The sequence below is a fragment of the Triturus cristatus genome, chromosome 8, assembly GCF_964204655.1.
Source record: "Triturus cristatus chromosome 8, aTriCri1.1, whole genome shotgun sequence".
NCBI classification, from domain to species: domain Eukaryota; kingdom Metazoa; phylum Chordata; class Amphibia; order Caudata; family Salamandridae; genus Triturus; species Triturus cristatus.
Genome location: NC_140591.1, coordinates 1,691,227,651 through 1,691,248,389, shown reverse-complemented (window position 1 = coordinate 1,691,248,389; position 20,739 = coordinate 1,691,227,651). Strand labels below are relative to the sequence as shown.

General features: G+C 43.4%; 1 protein-coding gene across 1 annotated transcript in view; it reads right to left on the bottom strand.

Annotated features, from left to right (window-relative positions):
- LOC146808619 (NACHT, LRR and PYD domains-containing protein 3-like) overlaps positions 1 to 20,739 on the bottom strand; it is an 874,093-nt gene that overhangs the window by 66,669 nt on the left and 786,685 nt on the right. The window contains exon 7 of the mRNA XM_085623649.1: positions 9,952 to 10,122. Within this exon, the coding sequence (XP_085479775.1) occupies positions 9,952 to 10,122 (171 nt within the window). The remainder of the gene's footprint in view (positions 1 to 9,951; positions 10,123 to 20,739) is intronic.

Sequence of the window (20,739 nt, the reverse complement as noted above, 5' to 3'; positions counted from 1 at the left end):
TTTTTGTCATTTGTTGTCTTGTGTTAAATGTATATAAAGAATACTTATTTTTGATATAAAACTTGTGTGGTGTCCATCTGTAGTGTTGTCACTCGATTACTGTATGTGTTCACAAATGCTTTACACACTGCCTCTGAGATAAGCCTGTCTGCTCGTGCTAAGCTACCAAGGGGGTGAGCAGGGGTTATTTTATGAGTGTACCCCCTTACCCTGACTAGAGGCAAGGGTGCCTATTTGTCACAAGTACCTACCTGTGCCAACTAGAGACCCCCAAATCTAAAAGTCCTATATTGAAAAAAAATTCTATCAGCTGAAATATATGAAGGAGCAGGTACATGGACATTATCAGGGTGGTTTGGGATTTTGTTCATGACATGGGGTTGGAAGATACAGTGTATACCTCTGCATACACTGCCTTCCTGCATGTTGTACCTGCTGTGTGCACATGTTGACACCTTGCCCCAATCATCTGGAACATGACTTAATAACAAGGCCATGATGATGCAGGACATTTTGAATATTAATGATGTACGCCTAACTTTGTAATGTGTCCACTACATATCGCAGAGTTTTAGCCCCTGCTGCACATGTTGTCTGTGTTTGAGCATTTTTCACCTTTTCCTTAGAATTGTAAAGACCCTTGCCTGATAGCGACAATAAAAGTTTACATTAATGCTAAAAGGAGAATCTATTAGAATTGAAATGTTACAATCATATTGCTCATGCTCAATTCTATATAATTTAGCATTCATGGCGTCATTTTCTTTGTGCCCGCCATTTTGCTCTATGATTGAAACTAAGCTTCTGTCTCATGTTGCTTGCTTCAGCAGAAAGCTGCGGGGATGCATTAGCATCTCCAAGATTAGGCCTCACTGAAGTATGAGAAAATCGCTTGTTAACGCACACCTTTCCCTAAAGATAGAGGTTCGCTCACACTATTCGAGCTGCAGGCACAGACCGAATGACCTTGCAAGAGAGATAGTGTGTGTCTGGTCTCAGACTCTTAGCTCATCTTTCTGTAACCTTTGTTCCTTGTTGCCATCTGTGGAAAGTTACTGGATGGGTGTGTCTTGCACTCATGCTGAAACCTATTTGGGTAATTTCCTTTACACTGCCAGTGGTTAGATTTATTGGAAGCATTCTCACATCACCTTCTGTGCTTGGAACCTCCTACTGCCAGTGTTTGGTTTTATTGCAAGCATTCTCCCATCACATTTTCAGTGTTTGAGACTTTCTACTTCCAGTGGTTAGATTTATTGCAAGCATTCCTTTATCACCTTCTGTGTGTCTGAGACCTTTACTGCCAGTTGTTAGATTCATTGCAGTCATTCTCCCATCTCATTCTGTGTGTTTGAGACTTCCTACTGCCTCTGGTTAGACTATTGCAAGCATTCTCCCATCACCTTTTGTGTGTTTCAGACTTTCTACTGCCAGTAGTTAGATTTATTGAAAGCACTCCCCCATCACCTTCTGTGTGTTTAACACTTTCTAATGCCAGTGGTTACATTTATTGCTAGCATTCTTCTATCACCTTCTATGTGTTTGAGACCTTCTCCTGCCAGTGGTTAGTTTTATTGCCCTGATGAGGCGCAACTCAGTCACAGGGTGGGAAATCCCCAGGGAGATGGCCCAGTGATTGCTGGAATACACTCCGTTTGCAAGAAGAACAAGCATTGGCATAGCCAATAGGTATCACCTTTGGGACCTTATAAGTATTGAGTTATGCAGCACAATATCCTTGATGCAATAACATCAACTGTTGCATGGCTAAACACTTATAAGGTACCAAAGGCGAGACCTATTGGCTATGCCAATGCTTGATTATTTATTTTATGCAACTAACATCCATTGACAAAGCCAATGGTCATGGCTTTTTGTAGGTCTAATGTTACTGGATGCAATGATAGACACAGCAAAATACCAGTCGGGCGGCACATTATGCTCAGCACATATTTTTAGCTGAGGTGTTTTAAGCCACGCCCTTCATTACATCAGACACACACCTTGGAGAGAACCCAGTTTTTTCATCCCACTTAAAGCCCTGGAAACAACACCATGTCACAGTCACCTCACATCCTGGCACTGTGCATCGATCATGCATGACTCATAACTACTACGTTTTCAAATTGCGTATGTGCAGGGGCATAGACAACCCCACCCCTTGTTTTAGGAACTACAGCTAGAGTGAAGTTATTGATGGGCCTCTTTTGTCCGCAACTGGATGGGTGGGGGAATGGGTAGGTAGATGGGTGAAGGGTGGATGGAAGGATGGGTGGCTAAGTGAAAGGGGAATGGAGAGAGGAAGGGAGGATGGGTGGATGAGTAAAAGCATGGCTGAATGCTTAACAGAATGAACGGGTGAATGGCTGCATGGATGAATGAAAAGAAGAATGTAAAGATGGATGAGTGAAAGAATGCATACATGAGTGAACGGGAGGGTGGAAAGTTTGAAGAAAGGATGGATGGATGAGTGAAAGGGTGAATGGTTGGATGGATGAGTGGATGGATGGGTGGAAGAGTGGATGGATGAGTGAAAGTATGAATTGGGTGGATGGATGATGGATGAATGAATGAGTGAAAGGGTGGATGAAGGGATGGATGTGTGATATGATGGATGGAAGGATAGATGATGGATAGTTTTGCAAATAGTTGAAAAGATTTGGATAGCGATGGATACACAGATGGTATGACAGAATGATATAAGTGGTGAAAGACTGAATGTAAGAATGAATAGATGACAGAATGTACATTTGAAATGGTGGATATCAGGGGATTGATGGAAGGATTAATGGCTAGATCCTTGGACAAGAGAGCTCTTCTAGGGAGGGTTGTGATGACTTACTTTGCTGTCTTGGTGTTATAAGAGATTTAGTTCAAAGTGGGAGGTATTTACATTTTCTGGCTACTCCCTTGCCTATGTATAACTATTCTGTATTTGCTGTGTGCTTATGTGTGGGATCTATACATCATGCATATGACATTTTGAGTGACACCCAACTGCTACTTGAGTGTTACACTAGTAATTGTAAATGTTTGCATGTTTTGCTTTAGTTGTAAGGTTTTAGGGAGAGCCTCATAGTGCCATGAGCTGTGCTTGAGATGTATATTGTGTTTATAGCAATAGGCAAGGCGTCAAAAATAAATTATGTAATTGTGTATTGACAGTGCATTCTTTAAGAAAGCTGCAGGGAAAAGCACCTTTGTGACTTCTGTCAGCTTGTGCAACTCTCTGCGAAGCCCCCATTAGCAAAGTCAGATTCCATATTTCAAGTTCCACTTGCTGAAACACCCATAATGCTTTCCCTATAGTGGGTTAATCACAGCAATCCTCCTTTTAGTTGACCTATGAGTGCCGCTTTACATCTCACAATGGAACTCAGATATGAGATGCTAGTAATAAAGTCTATCTGAGCAGAAGTTTCCTGACCACTTCTCTCACCAAACATAGCTGCTCAGGAACAGGAGTTGTAAGCAAAATATCAGACTGGACAACTCAGTGCAGTAACCATATAAATACATTATTATCATATGAAATACCACCACAGACCTGCACAGTTGCTCAAAGCTGCACGCATACCGAAAAATATTTGTCTCAACCTAATATAAAACTTATTTTGACTTGTACTTAAGTGGTTGTTTATTTATTAACTTTTATACTATTGTGCAACTTCCTCTGATGTGTCCTTTTGTCCCCACGTATTGTCCTGAATTTTGACCCTCTGTCCTGAATTTGTACACTTACCGCACTGAATTTGCACCAATGCCAGTTGGTCACCCTAGTTTTCATGTGATTAAAAGCTCTGCAGAACACCATTCTCTCCTTTGAGTACAGCAGCATTAAACAAACAGCAGCAGGTTGTGATTGATGAGAAATAATGACGGCTTGTTGGTGTGCCAAGAGAACCAGGACTTGGTGTGTGTGTCTGCTAGATGTTTGGGTAGCTGGCTGTGTTTTGCTTTTATGTATGTATGGACGTATGTCTGTGGTTACCTACCTCTACGTTGGGTACACCACCAACTTTGGCACTCTCTGGAGGCCTCATGTGTAAGATGGTAATCAGTGTGCCAGAGACTGTACTCCAAAAATACCGAAATGTGTACAGTTTGCGTGCATCACACATGTTAAAGAATTTCAGTAACTGACTGACTGATTTGGTTTCTTTTATTTGGAGAATCAGAGATTGATTAGCAGGTAGATAGCTACAAGGATGAACTGATGTTGACAACTGCATGAGCAGAGAGACTGGCTGGTGAGACTATAGTCAGTCAAGCAACCATAGAGGAAGAGAGAAAGCTAGTGATGTATTTAAGAGAGAGAAGACAGACATAAATAGAACGAGATAGGCGAAAGCAGTGTGTAGAGAGAGGGGGAGGAAGAGAAGGAGAAAGACCAGGACCCCAACAGGGAGACTAGCATCCACAGACCAAGAGACTTCCAGGCAGAGTGAAAGACAACGGCAGAGGGAGCAGCCTCAAAATACTTACAGCGTATGCTCCTGGGTCTGTAATGGCCAGATGATTGAACTACCCCACGCCTCACCTCACAGGTAAAGAAAGCTTCAACCTCTGCAAAACAGATCTTTGCCCTTTGTGTAGGAGAAACTGCCCGCAAATAGATTTAGCAAATCTTTGAATTGCATCAACTCCTGTTCTCCAGCTCCCCCCACCCAACCACTGAAAGCCCCCGCACTTTGACTCAATTACAAAACATGCCCCAAAGATCTGTGCTTAATTCAGAGGTTGCACTTAGCATTCTGAGTGATGCACTTGGAAGCGGATTGGAAACATCCATAAAAGAAAAACAAGAATTTGTATAGATCCAGCACACATTTTTTCAGCATTTGTGACTAACAGCACATTTAAATGTACATATTGAATTTTACTTACCAAAGCGTATGTGTATTTTGCGCAATGTAGATATTTGCTTCGATTGTTAATGTACATTTTATGCTCTTTCTATGCTCATGTGGAGGTGGGGTTCAAGTGTGGAGGCGAGGATGTGACTGCATTTATAAGTGGTCGTATAGTGTGCAACTTCAGTGATACTCTCCTCTCCTCCCGGCCAATTACAGACCGATCAGTCACATAGATGTTTCCCAAAAAATCTATTCCCGCCTCCTTCTGAATCATCTTCTAGATTGGATGGAGGAACATGAAATCCTTAGCCCCCTCCAGGCTGGCTTCAGGAAAAAAACGTCCACCATGGACCAGATCTTCCGCCTCGTGCTCCTCTATTGGAAAACTGTGAGGATTGAGGGGGGGAGGCTGTACATGATGTTCGTGGATCTGAGGTCAGCCTTTGACCTGGTTCCCCGCAAAAAACTCTGGGAGGTCTTGATGAAGTTGAGAGTTCCGACCGATTTACTGAATGCCATAATCAGGCTTCATGTCAACAACTATGCTCAGGTTAGGTGCGGGAGGGATGGAGCACTGTCATCAAGGTTCCCAGTTCTTAGAGGGGTAAGACAGGGTTGCGTTTTGGCGCCAACCCTGTTCTGCCTCTATGTTAATAGCGTCATATCCCATCTTGACGCTACTAGGGACAATGACGCTCCATCCTTGGCGGACAGGAGGGTACCCGCTATTATGTTTGCAGATGAAACCCTCCTGCTCTCAAAATCCCTGATGGGGATACAACGGATTCTAGATGGATTTGGTCTTTTCTGCAGACAATATGGTCTTGAGATCAACACAGAGAAGACCAAATTCATGATATTTAACCCCTCACCTAGAACCAGACTTAGCCCGTCCTTGAGTTTAACAAGATTGGAAAGGGTAAAAACTTTTCAGTATCTGGGGGTAACACTACAAGAGAATCTGTCATGGGAACCGCAAATAGTGAGATGCAGGTTAAAATTGTCCCAATTAGCCGGGGCAATTTTGAAGGTCGTAAATACCTCTACCTATAAACCTATTAGTCCGGCTGTAGAATTTTATAAAACACAAGCCAAGGCTGCTCCATCCTACGGTGGAGAACTATGGGGGTTTAAAGCAGGGGAAGATCTTGTTAAAGTGGAAAATAACTTTTTAAGGCGTCTTCTTGCTCTTCCCCGTGGCACACCCCTTCTCCCCTTAAGATTAGACATCGGTCTCCCCTCTATAAGAGAGGATCTGCAATTAATGCCCCTAAGATTTTGGCATAGGCTCTGGTCCACTGGCGAGCTTGTGCACTACAGGCAAGAGCTCGCCTACGTAATGAGATTGAACCAGTGTGACAAAATCCCGTGGTTGGCTTCCATAAAAAAAGAGCTGTATCGGTTAGGACTTCCTGAACTATGGGATCAACCAGAACAAGGTTGCCTTAGAGTTTCCCGAAGAAGCCTAGCGGAAATATACAAGGAGAAAAGCCTTGTGTCCCTGCTCTCCGCATCCAATAACGGTATTTTAACTGACAGATTTGTGGCATTCAAAAACTCATATTGTTTTGAAGGTTTAATGGACATAATTTTTCCCACTCTATCAAGGAAATTGTTTATTCAATGGAGATTAGGGACCTTGCCTATCAAAACCTTTACTTGCAAATGGACAAAGAGGGATGATAAAATCTGCCCAGGATGCTGTAATTATGATGAGGAGGAAATTCATGTATTGTTTTTCTGTCCAGCCTATAATAGACCTAGGAAATACTGGCTAGCCCCACTATGCAGAAACCTGGGTATAAGGAGCTATTTGTACTCATATAGAATATTGAAAACAAGCACCCTCCCTCATATAGTTTTTGCTGTTGCCAAATACATAATGGCCATGTGGCAAATAAAGTCTAAAATATTTAAAAAATGTATTACTCATAATGAATTGTAAATGTTCCTTGTGATTAGAAATGTACTTATATGAATCTTAAGCCCCTTTTTTAGACTCTTTTATTGAATGTTTTTGTTGACTGTATTGCTGCATCTTTTATGGCCACAATTGGCCGAAATAAAGAAATTTGATGATGATGATGATACTGGTGCATGGACCTCAGAGGCTACACGTTGCTTCGAAGGACAAGGTCATCATTTTTGTTATAAACACACTCTCTACAAATTCAGAAAATAGCTGTGGAGCAGGGCAGGCGTTATGTTCTTGTTTATTACTGTGGTGTTTACATGCTACATGTGCCGGGCCTGTGTGAAACAGGGACCATCATGAATGTAACGAATACGAACCTTCGGGCCTCGCCTGCTTAAAAAGCAAGCACTATTGATTTCCCGGTACGGTTCTAGCGGTGTGATCAGCCTACTAATTGGTGAAAATAAACAGAGGCAGTCAAGTCGAAATTATCAGGGAAGTCCCCACAGCCTCCCGCATGCTACGTTTATTTTTAGCTAATCAAAGTGGGTTAAGTACCAAAGCGGGCGAGGACACGGCACCAACACAGCTCAAATAACAAGCAGGAGGAGAGTGATTGTGTAAGGACATGGTTTACAGGCGTGGGCACAAGAGAACATGAAATGGCGGCATGAGCTGAGAAGAGTGTCTGCCTATTATATTAGTTTATCTGTTGCCGAAAAGTAAACAAAGGGAACTTCTCCAGTGAAACGAGATTCAGGGCCCAACTTTAAAGGGACGACAGAGCAGCGTCCATAAAGCCTGCTGCAATGTGCAACAAAGCACAAGTAGTGCGCAAATACCGCAGAAAAACAAGCAATGGCCGTGAAAGTGAAAGTAATTAGGCCAGTGATGCGGAGGAAGAGATAAGAAAGGCAGATGGCGGCGTGCACGCGAGCGTGCACACAAGCTTTATGCCAGGAAAAGCTTGTGGGTAGCACTTTGAAAAGCCCCTTACTAAAAGTCGAGCAGCAGCGGATGCGCTGCTCTAGGCTCGACCTAAAAAGTGAAGCAGTATGTTCCTCATTGTGGGGTTGCTCCTGGCCAAACGCAGGATTGTAATAGGGTGTTTGTCTCTGAAATACCCGAAGGTTCAGGATTGGTTGAGAGATATGCCTGAATGGATAAATGCTGATGGGTGGCACATGAAGAAGACCCACAAGGATGAAAAATTAGAAGATGATATGAGGGCATGGGCGGCTATGCTTGTGGAATTATTGACGCCGCTGGATGAGCTACCACCGGGGCAGCAAATATTTAACTCAGATGATTCGAAAATGTAATTGTTGATGGGAGACTGACTCTGATAATCTCATTCAAACCTTATGTGTTGATGTTTAATGTGCCTCCAATGTAATGCTGTGTGGAATTTGTCTTTCTTTGTATATGCAGAACTGAGCCTGGGGGAAGGCTGGAAGGTGAGAGAGGTTAGTTAATATCAGAAGTGAATGTAGCACTAAAATGTTAATGTATTTTTCTTTATCCTTGAAATGATACAAATAAAAGTCAGCGCAGAATTTAAAGTGCTCTCAGTAGTTGGATATATATGTGCACGTATGATTACAATTAGTACATATAAATGAACATTTCATGATTTAAAATCTTGGTTACGTGACTCTACATCTTAAAACATTCATGTAACTATAGATAAGATCAACAATTTCATTAAAAAAATGAAACGTTAGTATGCACATGATATATGTTTCGAATGGCTTACCATGGAACATTTCAGAAATACATTTCAAACTCCATCTTTCATTACATTTGTTAGGTCACACTGAGTATACAGAATGCTAACTACACATCATCATTATAAATCTTTGACGTATAAGGGTGGGGCCAAATGATGCTGCTCCAGACCTTTGTGCATAAAACAGACAAACAAATATTAAATTAATGGATGCCTCTAATACTCACTGGGGAGAATGCCTACCCCCTCCCAGTGATATGGTTTTGGAATTATATTGTGGTCTGACATGTGATTTAACAGGTACAATTCTGACTTCTTTTTCTAAAATTGTTTTCTCACAGAATGTCGAACCAGAGGGGTGTTTATCCTTTAATGGTGAGATTAACTTTCCTAAATTCGTTGTACACGCCCTTCATATTCATTTAAGAATAAGGGGCCTTATTTACAAAGAAGCAACGCAGCGCGGTGCTTCAAGCCATTTGGCTGTGCCACACTGCGTTACTTTCGGAGCAAAGGGATACATCACATTTACAACAATATTAGGTATCCCTGAGCTCTCCACTTCTCTGGCGCACAATTGGCTGCTATGCGCCAATGCAGGTACTCTTGCACCATGGAGCAATGGTGCTGGTATTCCAGGGATGATTGTTTTTGTGCAGGAAGGTACATCTTCCTGCATAAAAACAATCACAAGAGGTGCTTTCCATGTTCTATGTATGCTGCAGAATGCGGCACGCATAGAAAGAGGAAAAAACAAGGAGAAATACAAGTATTTATCCTCATTGAGCCTCCTTATGGATCCCCAGGGGAGGCGTAGGATTCTGATGTATTCCCAGGTTTACGAAACGTTGTAAATCTGGAAATTCAGCAGAATCTATGGGTGTTGCATGGGAACACCCACAGCAACACCCATGGCACTCCCCTTTCAATCAAAGTGCTGCATGAAAAGGGGCCGTGTTTACAAGGACATGAAAAGCCATGCAGGGTGGCTTTAAGTGTCCTTGTGAATATGGAGCACCACACTGCGCCGCTGGTGTAAATCTGTCCCTAGGGGAGAGGGTCTTATCAATGGCAGCACATATAGGCCAGCAACTGGTCTATTAATAGGGGTGGAGACTGGTTGGAGAAGGTGCCCTGGCTGCCACAGGCAGAGCTGTTCTGTTGTCATAATCTTTTACATTTTAGTTCAAATACTCAAAACAGGCTTTAAAATGTAACTTTCGGCACCATTATAGGGGCTTCTTTCATGATAGTAGATATGGGCTTGGGAACCCTCAATTCACAAACCTCACTTATTGTATGAATGTTATTGCCATTAAATTAATGTGCCTTTCCTACAACATAACAGAAACAAGACATCTGCCTATATACTTAAAATATATGGAAGAGCCCCCACCTACAATGTATATATTAGTAATCAATATGGTGATAAGAAACACAGAGATCCATACCGCAGTTGCTGTATTTTGCATCCTTGATGTTTTAGGCCTTCACATAACTTTTTCACTCCTGAATCTGTCAGCTTATTGCCTCCAAGGTGGAGCTCTCTGAGTGAAGTGTTTGTTTTCAGAACAGAGGCAAGATCTGCCCTGCAAGAATCTGTAAGAGAGCATGTGTCCAACCTACAGGACAGAAGAGATATGTAAAGAATTAAAGCAGAGCACAGACAGGGGTATCACAATAAAGTTTTATCTTTACTTCTCTCTATCTTTGACTACCTCACCTCTAATGAGACATCCCCAGTTTAAACATCTACCAAACTATATATATTACCTACAAGCGGTCGCTAGTAGGTAGTTATAGTTAGGACCTATTTTCCATAGGAAAACTGCAACATTCTATTCCCAATAACTTTGGCGTCGGTTGACGAATCTTCACAAAACTTTCAAAACTCGTGGGGCGCTTCCGGTCCGCTCCTATCCTGAAAGTTTCACGGTGATTTGTCAAGCAGGGGCCGAGAAAAAAGGGGGTCCCAAAACGTGTTTTCCCCATGCAATTTCCCATAGGAAACTTTAGCGGCAGCTACAGCCCGAACTGCTGAACCGAATTACAGCAAACTTGGCAAAGAGGTAGCCCTTGGTTCAGAGTCGTGCCTTTTTGTTAAATAGTGTAAATCCGTTCAGTAGTTGCTGAGAAATTCAAAAGTAAAAACATATATATATCTAGGGCCGCGGATACTCCTGAGCATGAGCTTTATGCTAATTGGCTGTCAACACTTCAAACCAGGAAGTGTTGACAGCCATCTTGTGCATTGGTAGAACCGAGGCACAAGAAAGCAGTGAAACAAACATGCAAAAAGGGGGCAGGGTAGAAACACCCTGGCCCCCTAGGGCCAGGATGCGTGTAGGATCCGCACATCCCGCCTCGAAAAAAAGAAAAACAAAGCGCGGCCTCCCGCGCTTCATTTCTAATTAGCCCCAGGTAGAGCCAAGTCCCAGGGGCAATATATTATAGTAATGGGGGGCCCAGAGGGGCCACCCAGCCCCGGGGACTGCCACCCCCGGGGCTTTTCTGAAATATGTGGGGGGGCTCTTAGCCCCCCAGCCCCGGGGACCGCCACCCCCGGGGCTTTTAAAAACATGGGTGGGGGGCTCAAAGGCCCCCCCAAGCCCCGATGACCGCCACTCCCGGGGCTTTATGCTAATATATGCGGGGGCCCACGGCCCCCCGTAGCCCCGGGAACGCCATCCCCCGGAGCTTGGGTTTTTTAAAAATAAAAAATAAACTTTGTGGAGGGCTCAAGCCCCCTCGCACGCCCCGGGGACCGCCACCTCTCCGGCGCTCTAAATATTCAAATTGAGGGGTCTGTGAAGGACCCCCTCAGCCCCAGGGACCACCACCCCCCCAGAGCATTGGAAATGGTGCGAGGGGGGCCACACGGCCCCCCTCCTGGAGCCTTGTCGTGGCCCTGGGGACCGCCACCCCCCAGGGACGGCTCCTGCAGTGTCCCAGGCTGCCCACCCCCGGGACACTGTAGTTTGATATGGCAGGGCGGGAGCCTCGTGGTTCCCGCCCTACCATAGCAAACTTGGTTTGGATTTTGAAAGAGAGAGCAGGGAAACCTGCTCTCTCTTTCAAAATGCAAACCAAATGGCTTTTCCACACGGGGAGCTGCATCTAAGCAGCTCCCCATGTGGAAAAGCAATGCCGGCTCCCAAGGGAGGCAGGGAGCCGGCAGGACCGTGCGGGGATTGGGGACCCCCCCACAGCCCCCAACGGAGAGGGCCAGCCCCGGGTGATGGGGTCCCCGGGGCTATTAGTGGCCTGGGAGGGGGGCCACGCGGCCCCCCTCCCCAAAATTAAAAAAACAAAAATGTAAAAAAAAGAAAGGCCGGCCCCGGGGATGGGGTCCCCGGGGCCAAAAGTGGCCAGAGGAGGGGGCAAAGCAGCCCCCCTCCAAAACAAATAAAAAACAAAAAAAAGGCTATGTCCCGGGGCATGGGGTCCCCGAGGCCGATTAAGGCCTCCGGAGGGGGGCCATGCGACCCTGTTACAATGAGGATGTTCAGGTCCAATAAATTTAAAATAGATTTATTTTAAGCAGCACAGCAACCCAAGGTGACTGATCAGCATAATCCAGACAGAGATAACTGCCCAGAGCATCACAGTCCCTTAAGGTTCCAAATAGAACAGAACTGTTTCTCATATGATGCTACTATGCCATAACATAACCATGTTGAATAACAACCATTGAAAATGCAAATGTAACATATCTCCCTTTTTTTTTTAAACAAGCATATATATTCCACCACAAAGTAATACATTACCTAATGAGTACAAACATTACTCATCATCAAATCTTCTTGGAGCTGTTCTTATGCGATCAGAAATTTTAACTCTAGATGCTACATTATCATTATCACTCACTGATGGAGAACACACTGTTTGACTGGGTATATTGTGACATTTAGCAACACGTTTAACATTCCATAATCTTCCGTCTTGAGTTATGACACTGTTATCAAAAACCCTTACAATCTTCATGGGTTTACCAAAATTTCCTGAACACTTCATAGTTAAACCAGGTTTTTTAACCCTGACCCAATCACCCCTGTTGAAATTGTGAGCTTTAGTTTTCCACTTGTTGTCATACCACACCTTTATTTTCATTTGTTTGGAACAAACTCTTTCTTTAACCCCAGTAATCATGGAGTCAGAAAAAGACTTATGCTTGCATTTCTCTTTAAACCACCATGGACATATCTTGGAAGCAGGATCTCTCCCTTTTAAAAGACGGAAAGGACTGACTTCCGTAGTGGAATGAGGTGTGATGCGGTACAACCATAATTTTTCCCTTACAAAATTTTTCCAATTATCCTTCACTTTTACTGCATCTGCAACATACCCTTTTAACACCCTATTAAACCGTTCAACAAGACCATTCTCATGTGGTTCATAAACTGAAACAGTATGGTGTTTGATGTTATGACATTTCAAAAAGGTTTCCATATCATTGGATGTGAGTTGTACACCATTGTCTGTAACAAGCTCAGCTGGACAACCTTCTCTAGAAAAAATCTCTTTGAAAAATTCCATGACTAAATTGGTCGAGGCACCTGAGGAAAAATTAACTTCTGGCCATTTGGAGTGATAATCCACCAAGACAAATGCATACTTGGAATCACGTGGTAAACACAAGAAAGGACCAGAGATGTCAAATGCCACTTTCTTCCAAGGCTCAGTTGGCCACTCAGTATTCTTTAAAGGAGGAGTGTTAAGTTTTAACATATTCTCACTTGCCATGCACACATCACATTCTCTTACAATGCGATCCACCATGCGATCCAAACCAGGCCACCAGAAATAATTCCTGACCAAACGCTTCATTGCTGATATTCCTGGATGTGACTTGTGTGCCAACTCTATAATGACCTTTTGAATACCACAAGGAGGCACACACTTACCATCTTTAAACATCAAATCACCTTCTAATACCAGAGAATCTGCAACTCTATGCATTGGCATAAACTCCTCTGGTAACACTTTCCTTTCTGGCCAACCCTTCAAAATATACTCTTTAACAGTTTGCCATATGATATCCTCCCTCTCACAACACTTCCAGCTATTTTCAGAAATGTCTTCAAAAGTTCCATTCACAACATCCTGAATTGTGGTAATCACCTCAGAATCTTCACAGTCACTATTATCAGAAACCTGACATGGAAGTCTAGACATGAAATCTGGCATGACATTTTTTTTCCAGGAACAAACACTGGTTTGAAGCAATATTCTTGTAACCTAGAGGTAAGTCTTGCTATTCGGGCGGTAGAGTTCCAGCCACCCCCCGGAGAAAGTATGTTAACTAAGGGTTTATGATCAGTCCTCAAGATAAACTTACTACCCCAAATGTAGTTCCTATAATGTTCAATGGCCCACACGCATGCTAAAAGTTCTTTCTCTATTACTGCATATCTACGCTCAGTGTCATTTAAAGTGCGGGATGCAAAACAAACATTCCATTCATCCTTACCACATCTTTGGGATAAAACACCTCCAACTCCATATAAGCTTGCATCCACAGTAATGATGCATTCTTTGTTCATGCAATAAGGTTTAAGGGTAGGAGCCTTCAGAATTTCAGCTTTGATAAGTTCAAAGGCTTTTTGTTGTTCTGAACCCCATTCAAAAACAACTTTCATTCTTAACAATTTCCTCAAGGGCTCCATCTTGTCAGCAAAGTTTTCAACAAACTTACTATAGTATTCACACATTCCTGTGAATGATAACAACTGTTTCTTGTTCGATGGAGGGGGAGCCTTCACTATTCCTTCAACATTAGATTTCTTAGGTACTACCCCATCCTTAGATAGAGTGAGACCTAAATATTCAACCGAATCTTTAAACATTTTGCATTTATCTGCTTTAAGGGTTAATCCACAGCGTCTTAACCTTCCACACACCTCAGTTAAATTCTTGAAATGTTCTTCCTCATCTTTCGAAAAAATTAGGATGTCGTCTTGAAAACACTTGACGAATTTGTCCACATCCCTAAATATGTTAAACATCACTTTTTGAAACACCGAAGCCGCTGAGGCTAACCCAAACAGCATTCTAGTGAATTGATATAAACCCTGGGGAGTGATGAATGCCGTAAGTGGTTTGGAGTCTTCAGTGAGGCAGATTTGATGGTAGGCGGACCTGAGGTCCAAAGTGGAGAATACCTTTGCACCCTCTAACATTGAAACCACTTCATTTATGTTGGGAAGGGGATGGCAATCAATGATGATGCCAGCATTGAGTGCCCTTAGATCAACACACATTCTCAATTTTTTATCTGGTTTTCTTACCAAAACAATGGGAGAAACCCACTCAGCCGAATCAATAGGTTCAATAATTTTTTCTGCTACTAAATCATTTAACATGCTCTTAAGCTCTTCCCTGACGTTGATCGGTACATTTCTTAGTTTTTGTTTTACAGGATCAACATCTTTTTTAAGTTTTATCCTGTGGGTATAATCTTTAAGCTTACCTAACGTGTCTGAAAATACATCACTGAAATTACCCTTTATGACATTTCCTTTCACTTGTGAAGAAACATGTGAAATGTTGTTTAAATGCACTTCCTCATCCAATAATACAGGTTCACTAGAACGGGGATTGAGGATAATGCCTAGTTTCCACTGGTCCCACCATCCCAAAACATTTATGCCTTTGACCGCAATGTATAACTTGACATCTATTTCCCTTGTTTTAAACCGTAAATTTACCTCGAAATACCCCATAATATCAATTTTTGTACCATCATAACCATGTGCAACTATGTCGGACGGTAACAATTGTGAAGGTAGCAATACAGTACTAAGTTTTTGCTGGAAATAGTCATTTTAAATAATGGTCCATGGTGAACCAGAATCCGCCATCAGATCTATTAATACACCAGAGATTTCCACCACACACATGGGAGGTTTCTTATATTCGTTGGACACTGTATTGTTTATGCTAGAAATTCCTTCATAGATAGAAACTACAAAACCTTTGTTATGTTCTTTGCAACTACAAGTTTCACATTTATGAACAGTGTTATCCAACTCAGCCATTGAAGATACTCTGCCTTGAGTAGGAAAATTGTTTCTCCTTACATCCTTGCATGCAGAGGCAAAATGACCAATCCTACCACATTTCTTACATTCTTTGTTAATTGCTGGACAGCCCCCATAATTAGCTAAGTGTAGCTTGCTACCACACCTATAGCAGGATCCAGGTCTATCATTCCTTTCGAATTTCTTTTGAAAAGGATGTGTACCACCACGAAAGGAATTAAATCCTGAAGGGTTCTGCTCGCCTTTATGATCACTTTGTTGTGTCTCAGTACGTTTGACCACACATATATCGTCTGATACTTCAGATTTATTTATGGTGGTACTTTTTACAGTTAACATCCACTTTTCAGATTGTTCTAGTGCTTTTGCAGTTGAAATCACTTCTGCTAACTTAGGATCACCAATTTCCCATAAACGCTCTTTCGTTTTTTTGTTCTTTACATGTACAATGATTTGGTCTCTAATCATCTCATCGCATATTGCCCCAAAGTTGCAGTAAATACTTAAAGCTCTCAACGCTGTTAAAAAATCGTCAAATGATTCGTTTTCATGTTGAATCCTGGTGTAAAATTTGTATCTGTTTAATGCGATATTAGTAACAGGTTTAAATATGAGTTCCATACGTTGTAAAGCTTCTTTGTATACATTAAGACCTTCTCCTTCTCCTTCCAACGGTGGTACTTGAGGTAGAGCTCTAAAAACCATTTGACCCTCCGAGCCCAAACAATGTAAAAAAATACTTTTTTTCCTTTCTGCTCCCATGCGTTCCCCATCTATTGCCTTCATGTAATTTAAAAATTCTTCTTTCCATCTTGTCCAAGGCATTGGAGGATCACCTTTGTTTTGTAAAAACTTGTCAGGCGGGTCAAATTGCATTTTGTTGTTTTGAATCAGTAAAGCACACAGACTTGCAATCCAAAATAAAATTTATATATATATATGGTTATATATTTATACAACCTTTTAGTTCAAATTCATGTGTATATAATTGCAAACCCTTTTTTTTTTATTTGTTGTTCTTGAACAGAAAATAGAGAAAAAAAATTAATTTGATGACCTCTCAATTTTGTTGAAAGTGCTGTTCTGAACTTAGAGATTTTTGTTTTTTATTCCAGTGACTTCCTTCGTTACCAAGCGTTGTCATGTAAACCAGTCAAGCCTCTCAAGCCTCAGGAAACACACGCGTAGTTAAGGCTTCTATTTTCAACCATGGAGATCTTAATCTGCCAGAATGTCTCCAGAGACAATCGTGCTAATTGAGGCTGAAATGCATGCCCGCGCTTTGAGAACCATTAATCTGACAACCTTCCGATCGGAACACTCAGCATTGTTCAGCCTGCGTGAATTATCTCCCTTGAGGATTCCAGGAAAGCCCCAGAGCAAGGTATTTACTTTTAAAATACAGGCTCTTTCCTCGCGCTTCACACTTGGTAAATAAATCTGTCAAAATGTTCAAAATAGATTAACTCACGTTGCCAAGCAAGTGGGAAAGTCCGGTTTTCACCAAAAGTGAGGATCTTGAAGTGTCGTTTTAAACAGCAGGGTCCGTTTCAGCAGGTCAATAAAAGTGGAATTTAAAGAACACACAACACCTGTGCTGCAGCAGTCTGGTTGGTCAGGTGTTCCTCTCCTTCATAACTCGTCGCCATTGTTACAATGAGGATGTTCAGGTCCAATAAATTTAAAATAGATTTATTTTAAGCAGCACAGCAACCCAAGGTGACTGATCAGCATAATCCAGACAGAGATAACTGCCCAGAGCATCACAGTCCCTTAAGGTTCCAAATAGAACAGAACTGTTTCTCATATGATGCTACTATGCCATAACATAACCATGTTGAATAACAACCATTGAAAATGCAAATGTAACAGACCCCATTCCAAATTATTTAAAAAAAATAAAAAAATTAGGGGGCAGGCCCAGGGGGATGGGGTCCCCAGGGCCAAGAATATTAGGAAAAGAAGGGGGGCCACACAGCCCCCTTCATAAAAAATAAAAAAATTAAAAGACAAGCTTCGCGCCGGAGGCCATGCCCCCTCCTTTCAGCACTCTGCAAATGCGCTCCCTGGTGCGTTTGCAGATGGGGAACGAATTCCCCTTGAATACCGGGGGTCCCTGGGGGCCAACTAGCCCACCAGGAACCTCCAGTATGCGCCAGTGGGCTGCGTTGCAGAGAGCTGTTCTGAGGCCATGCCCCTTTTTACACCTCTCTTCAACGCAGCTCTGTGGCGCTTAATGGAGGTAGCTGGTGGGCTAGTTGCACCCCAGGGACCCTCAGGATTCAAGGGGAGTTAATTCCCCAACTTAAAACGTGCCACGGGGTGCGTTTGCACAGTGGTGAAGGGAGGGGGCGGGGCCTCAGGTGACATGTGTGCAAACTCGCCCTGTGACTCGTTTTAAGTTGAGGAATTAATACCTCTTTAATCCTGAGGGTCCCTGGGGGCCAACTAGCCCACCAGGTACCTTCAGTAAGCGCCACGGAGCTGCGTTGCAGAGTATTGTAAAAAGGGGCATGGCCTCTGAACACCTCGTTGCAACGCAGCTCTCTGGCGCATACTGGAGGTACCTGGTGGACTAGTTGGCCCCCATGGACCCTCAGGATCGATGAGGAATTAATTCTCCAACTTAAAACGCGCCACAGGGCATGTTTGCAGACATGTCACCTCAGGCCAAGCCCCCTTCCTTCACCATTGTGCATACAGGGTCTGGTGTGACGTGTCTAAACAAGCCCTGTGGCGTGTTTTAAGTTGGGGAATTAATTCCCCTTCAATCCTGAGGGCCCCTGGGGCCAACTAGACCACCAGGTGCTTCCAGTAAGTGGCACTGTGCTACGTTGCAGAGAGGTGGTGTAGGCCGTGGCCCTTTTTACACCTCTCTGTAACAGCGCTTACTGGAGGTACCTAGTGGGCTAGTTTGACCCTAGGGACCCTCAGGATTCAAGGGGACTTAATCTATCAACTTAAAACAGCCACAGGGCATGTTTACACAGTGGTGAAGGGAGGGGATGGGGCCTGAGGTGACGTGTGAAAACACGCCCTGTGGCGCGTTTTTAGTTGGGGAAATATTTCCCCTTCAATCCTGAGAGCCCCAGGGGGCCAACTAGCCCACCAGGTGCTTCCAGTAAGCGCCACTGCGCTGTGTTTCAGAGAGGTGGCCCAGACCGTGCCCCTTTTTACACCTCTCTGCAACGCAGCTCTGTGTTAATGTTAATGTTAATGTTAGTAGGGATTTATAGAGCGCACGTACGCCGATTGGCTTCATGGCGCTAAGGCTCAAAAGGTTGACAGAAAAGACAAAAGCTAACCCTGTGTGAATAACCATGTTTTCAGAGATTTCCTGAATTGGAGAAGGTCGGCGCATGATCGAATTTCAAGCGGAAAGGAATTCCACAATTTGGGGGCAAGAGTGGCAAATCTGCGACCTCCTTGGCATACCCGTTTGAAGCCCGGGATAGCAAGAAGTGAAAGATGAGCAGACCTTAAATCGCGTGTAGGAGTGTGCCTGAGTATCATGCTATTAATGAACTCAGGACTGGTGCCATTCAGAGATTTAAAAATGAGGCAGCCAGTCTTGAAACCGCAGCGCTGTGATATTGGGAGCCAATGTAGTTTCCTCAACAGCGGGGTAGCGGTGTGCCATTTAGGTTGACGATAGATCAGTCATGCTGCCTGGTTCTGGATTATCTGCAGGCGCTTAAACAAGTAGTGGGGCATGCCCAAGTAAACAGAATTGGAGTAATCTAGATGGGATAGGACTGTAGAAATCATGGCTTGATTCAAGGCGTCGTAAGGAAATGGTGAATTTTTCTGATTTTGCGCATTTGAAAAAAGCACTTAGACACCACTGCTCCAACCTGAGTTTTCAGGGAGAGGTCGCTGTCCAGAAATACTCCTAAAGTTTTAGCTGATGTGGACGGGGCGGGAGGAGAGCCGAGCTCTGAGGGCCAGTAGTGGGGGCCCCAATGCTTTTGGCTTTCACCAGAAAGAACTATCTCTGTGTTACCAGGATTCAGTTTAAGATGATTAAGATCCATCCAACTTTGGATATATAACATGGTATCCTGGAATTCAGTGATAGAGTTGTGGGAGCTATCAACCCTGAGGATGAGCTGAAGGTCATCAGCGTAGTTGAAAACCAGCACATTCCTGTCTTTAAGAGACTGGATCAGGGGTGCCATATAGATGTTAAATAGATGGGGAGAAAGGGCCGAACCCTGAGGTACCCCACAGGTGGTATTGTGTGGGGGTGCTAGGAACTGACCCAGACGAACAGCCTGAGAGCGATCCTCCAAGAAGGAAGTAAGCCAACGAGCCGCAGTCCCCTGAACACCAGCCCTCCTTACACGGTCGACCAATATACTATGGTCGACCGTTTCGAAGGCTGCAGAGAGATCCAGCAAGACCAGGGCCCGGGGACAGCCTCTAAGAGCATTATCCCGCAAGATGTCCACAACCGTCAGAATCACAGCTCCGGTGGAATGGGCAGGCTGAAAGCCAGCCTGATGAGGGTACAAGTATTTTGATGACTCTAAAAAATTAGAGAGGCATTTCGCTACGTGGCCCTCTAGAATCTTAGCCAAGAAGAGGAACAAGGAAATCGGGCGGTAGTTGGAAAGGAGCGCAGGGTCAGCTCCTAGCTTTTTCAGGAGGGGGACCACTACTGCTTTTTTAAAAGCGATGGGGACTGTGCCAGACATAATGGGTTCATTCAGTAATGCAAGTACGGGACCAGAATGAATTGCAAGGCAGTCTTTCAAAATGTGTGGGGGACAGCAGTCAGAAGGAGCGCCTGATTTAATTTCCACTAGTAGGTCTTGAAAGATCTTGTTACTGATAATAGGGAAGCAGTAAAGAGTTCTGTTGTTACAATGTACCACAGGGGGATCTAAAGGAGAGAGATGGGTGGGGATGCTAGCTTTTATTGAAACAATCTTGTCAATAAAGTAATCATTTAATGAGTTGCATAGATCTTGAGAAGGGACAGCCTTCAGAAGAGTACGCTTGGGATTAGAAAGTTCATCTATTATAGAGAATATTTCTTTAGAGTTTTTGTTAGATTTCAGGATACGATCAGAAAAATAAGCTGCTTTGGCGGTCAGAATACTTTCCTTATACTCTTTCCGAGCAGAAGTGTATCGTACTTTTTTTTCTGACGAGTATTGCAAACGCCATTGTCTCTCCAATTGGCGCAAGGCCAAT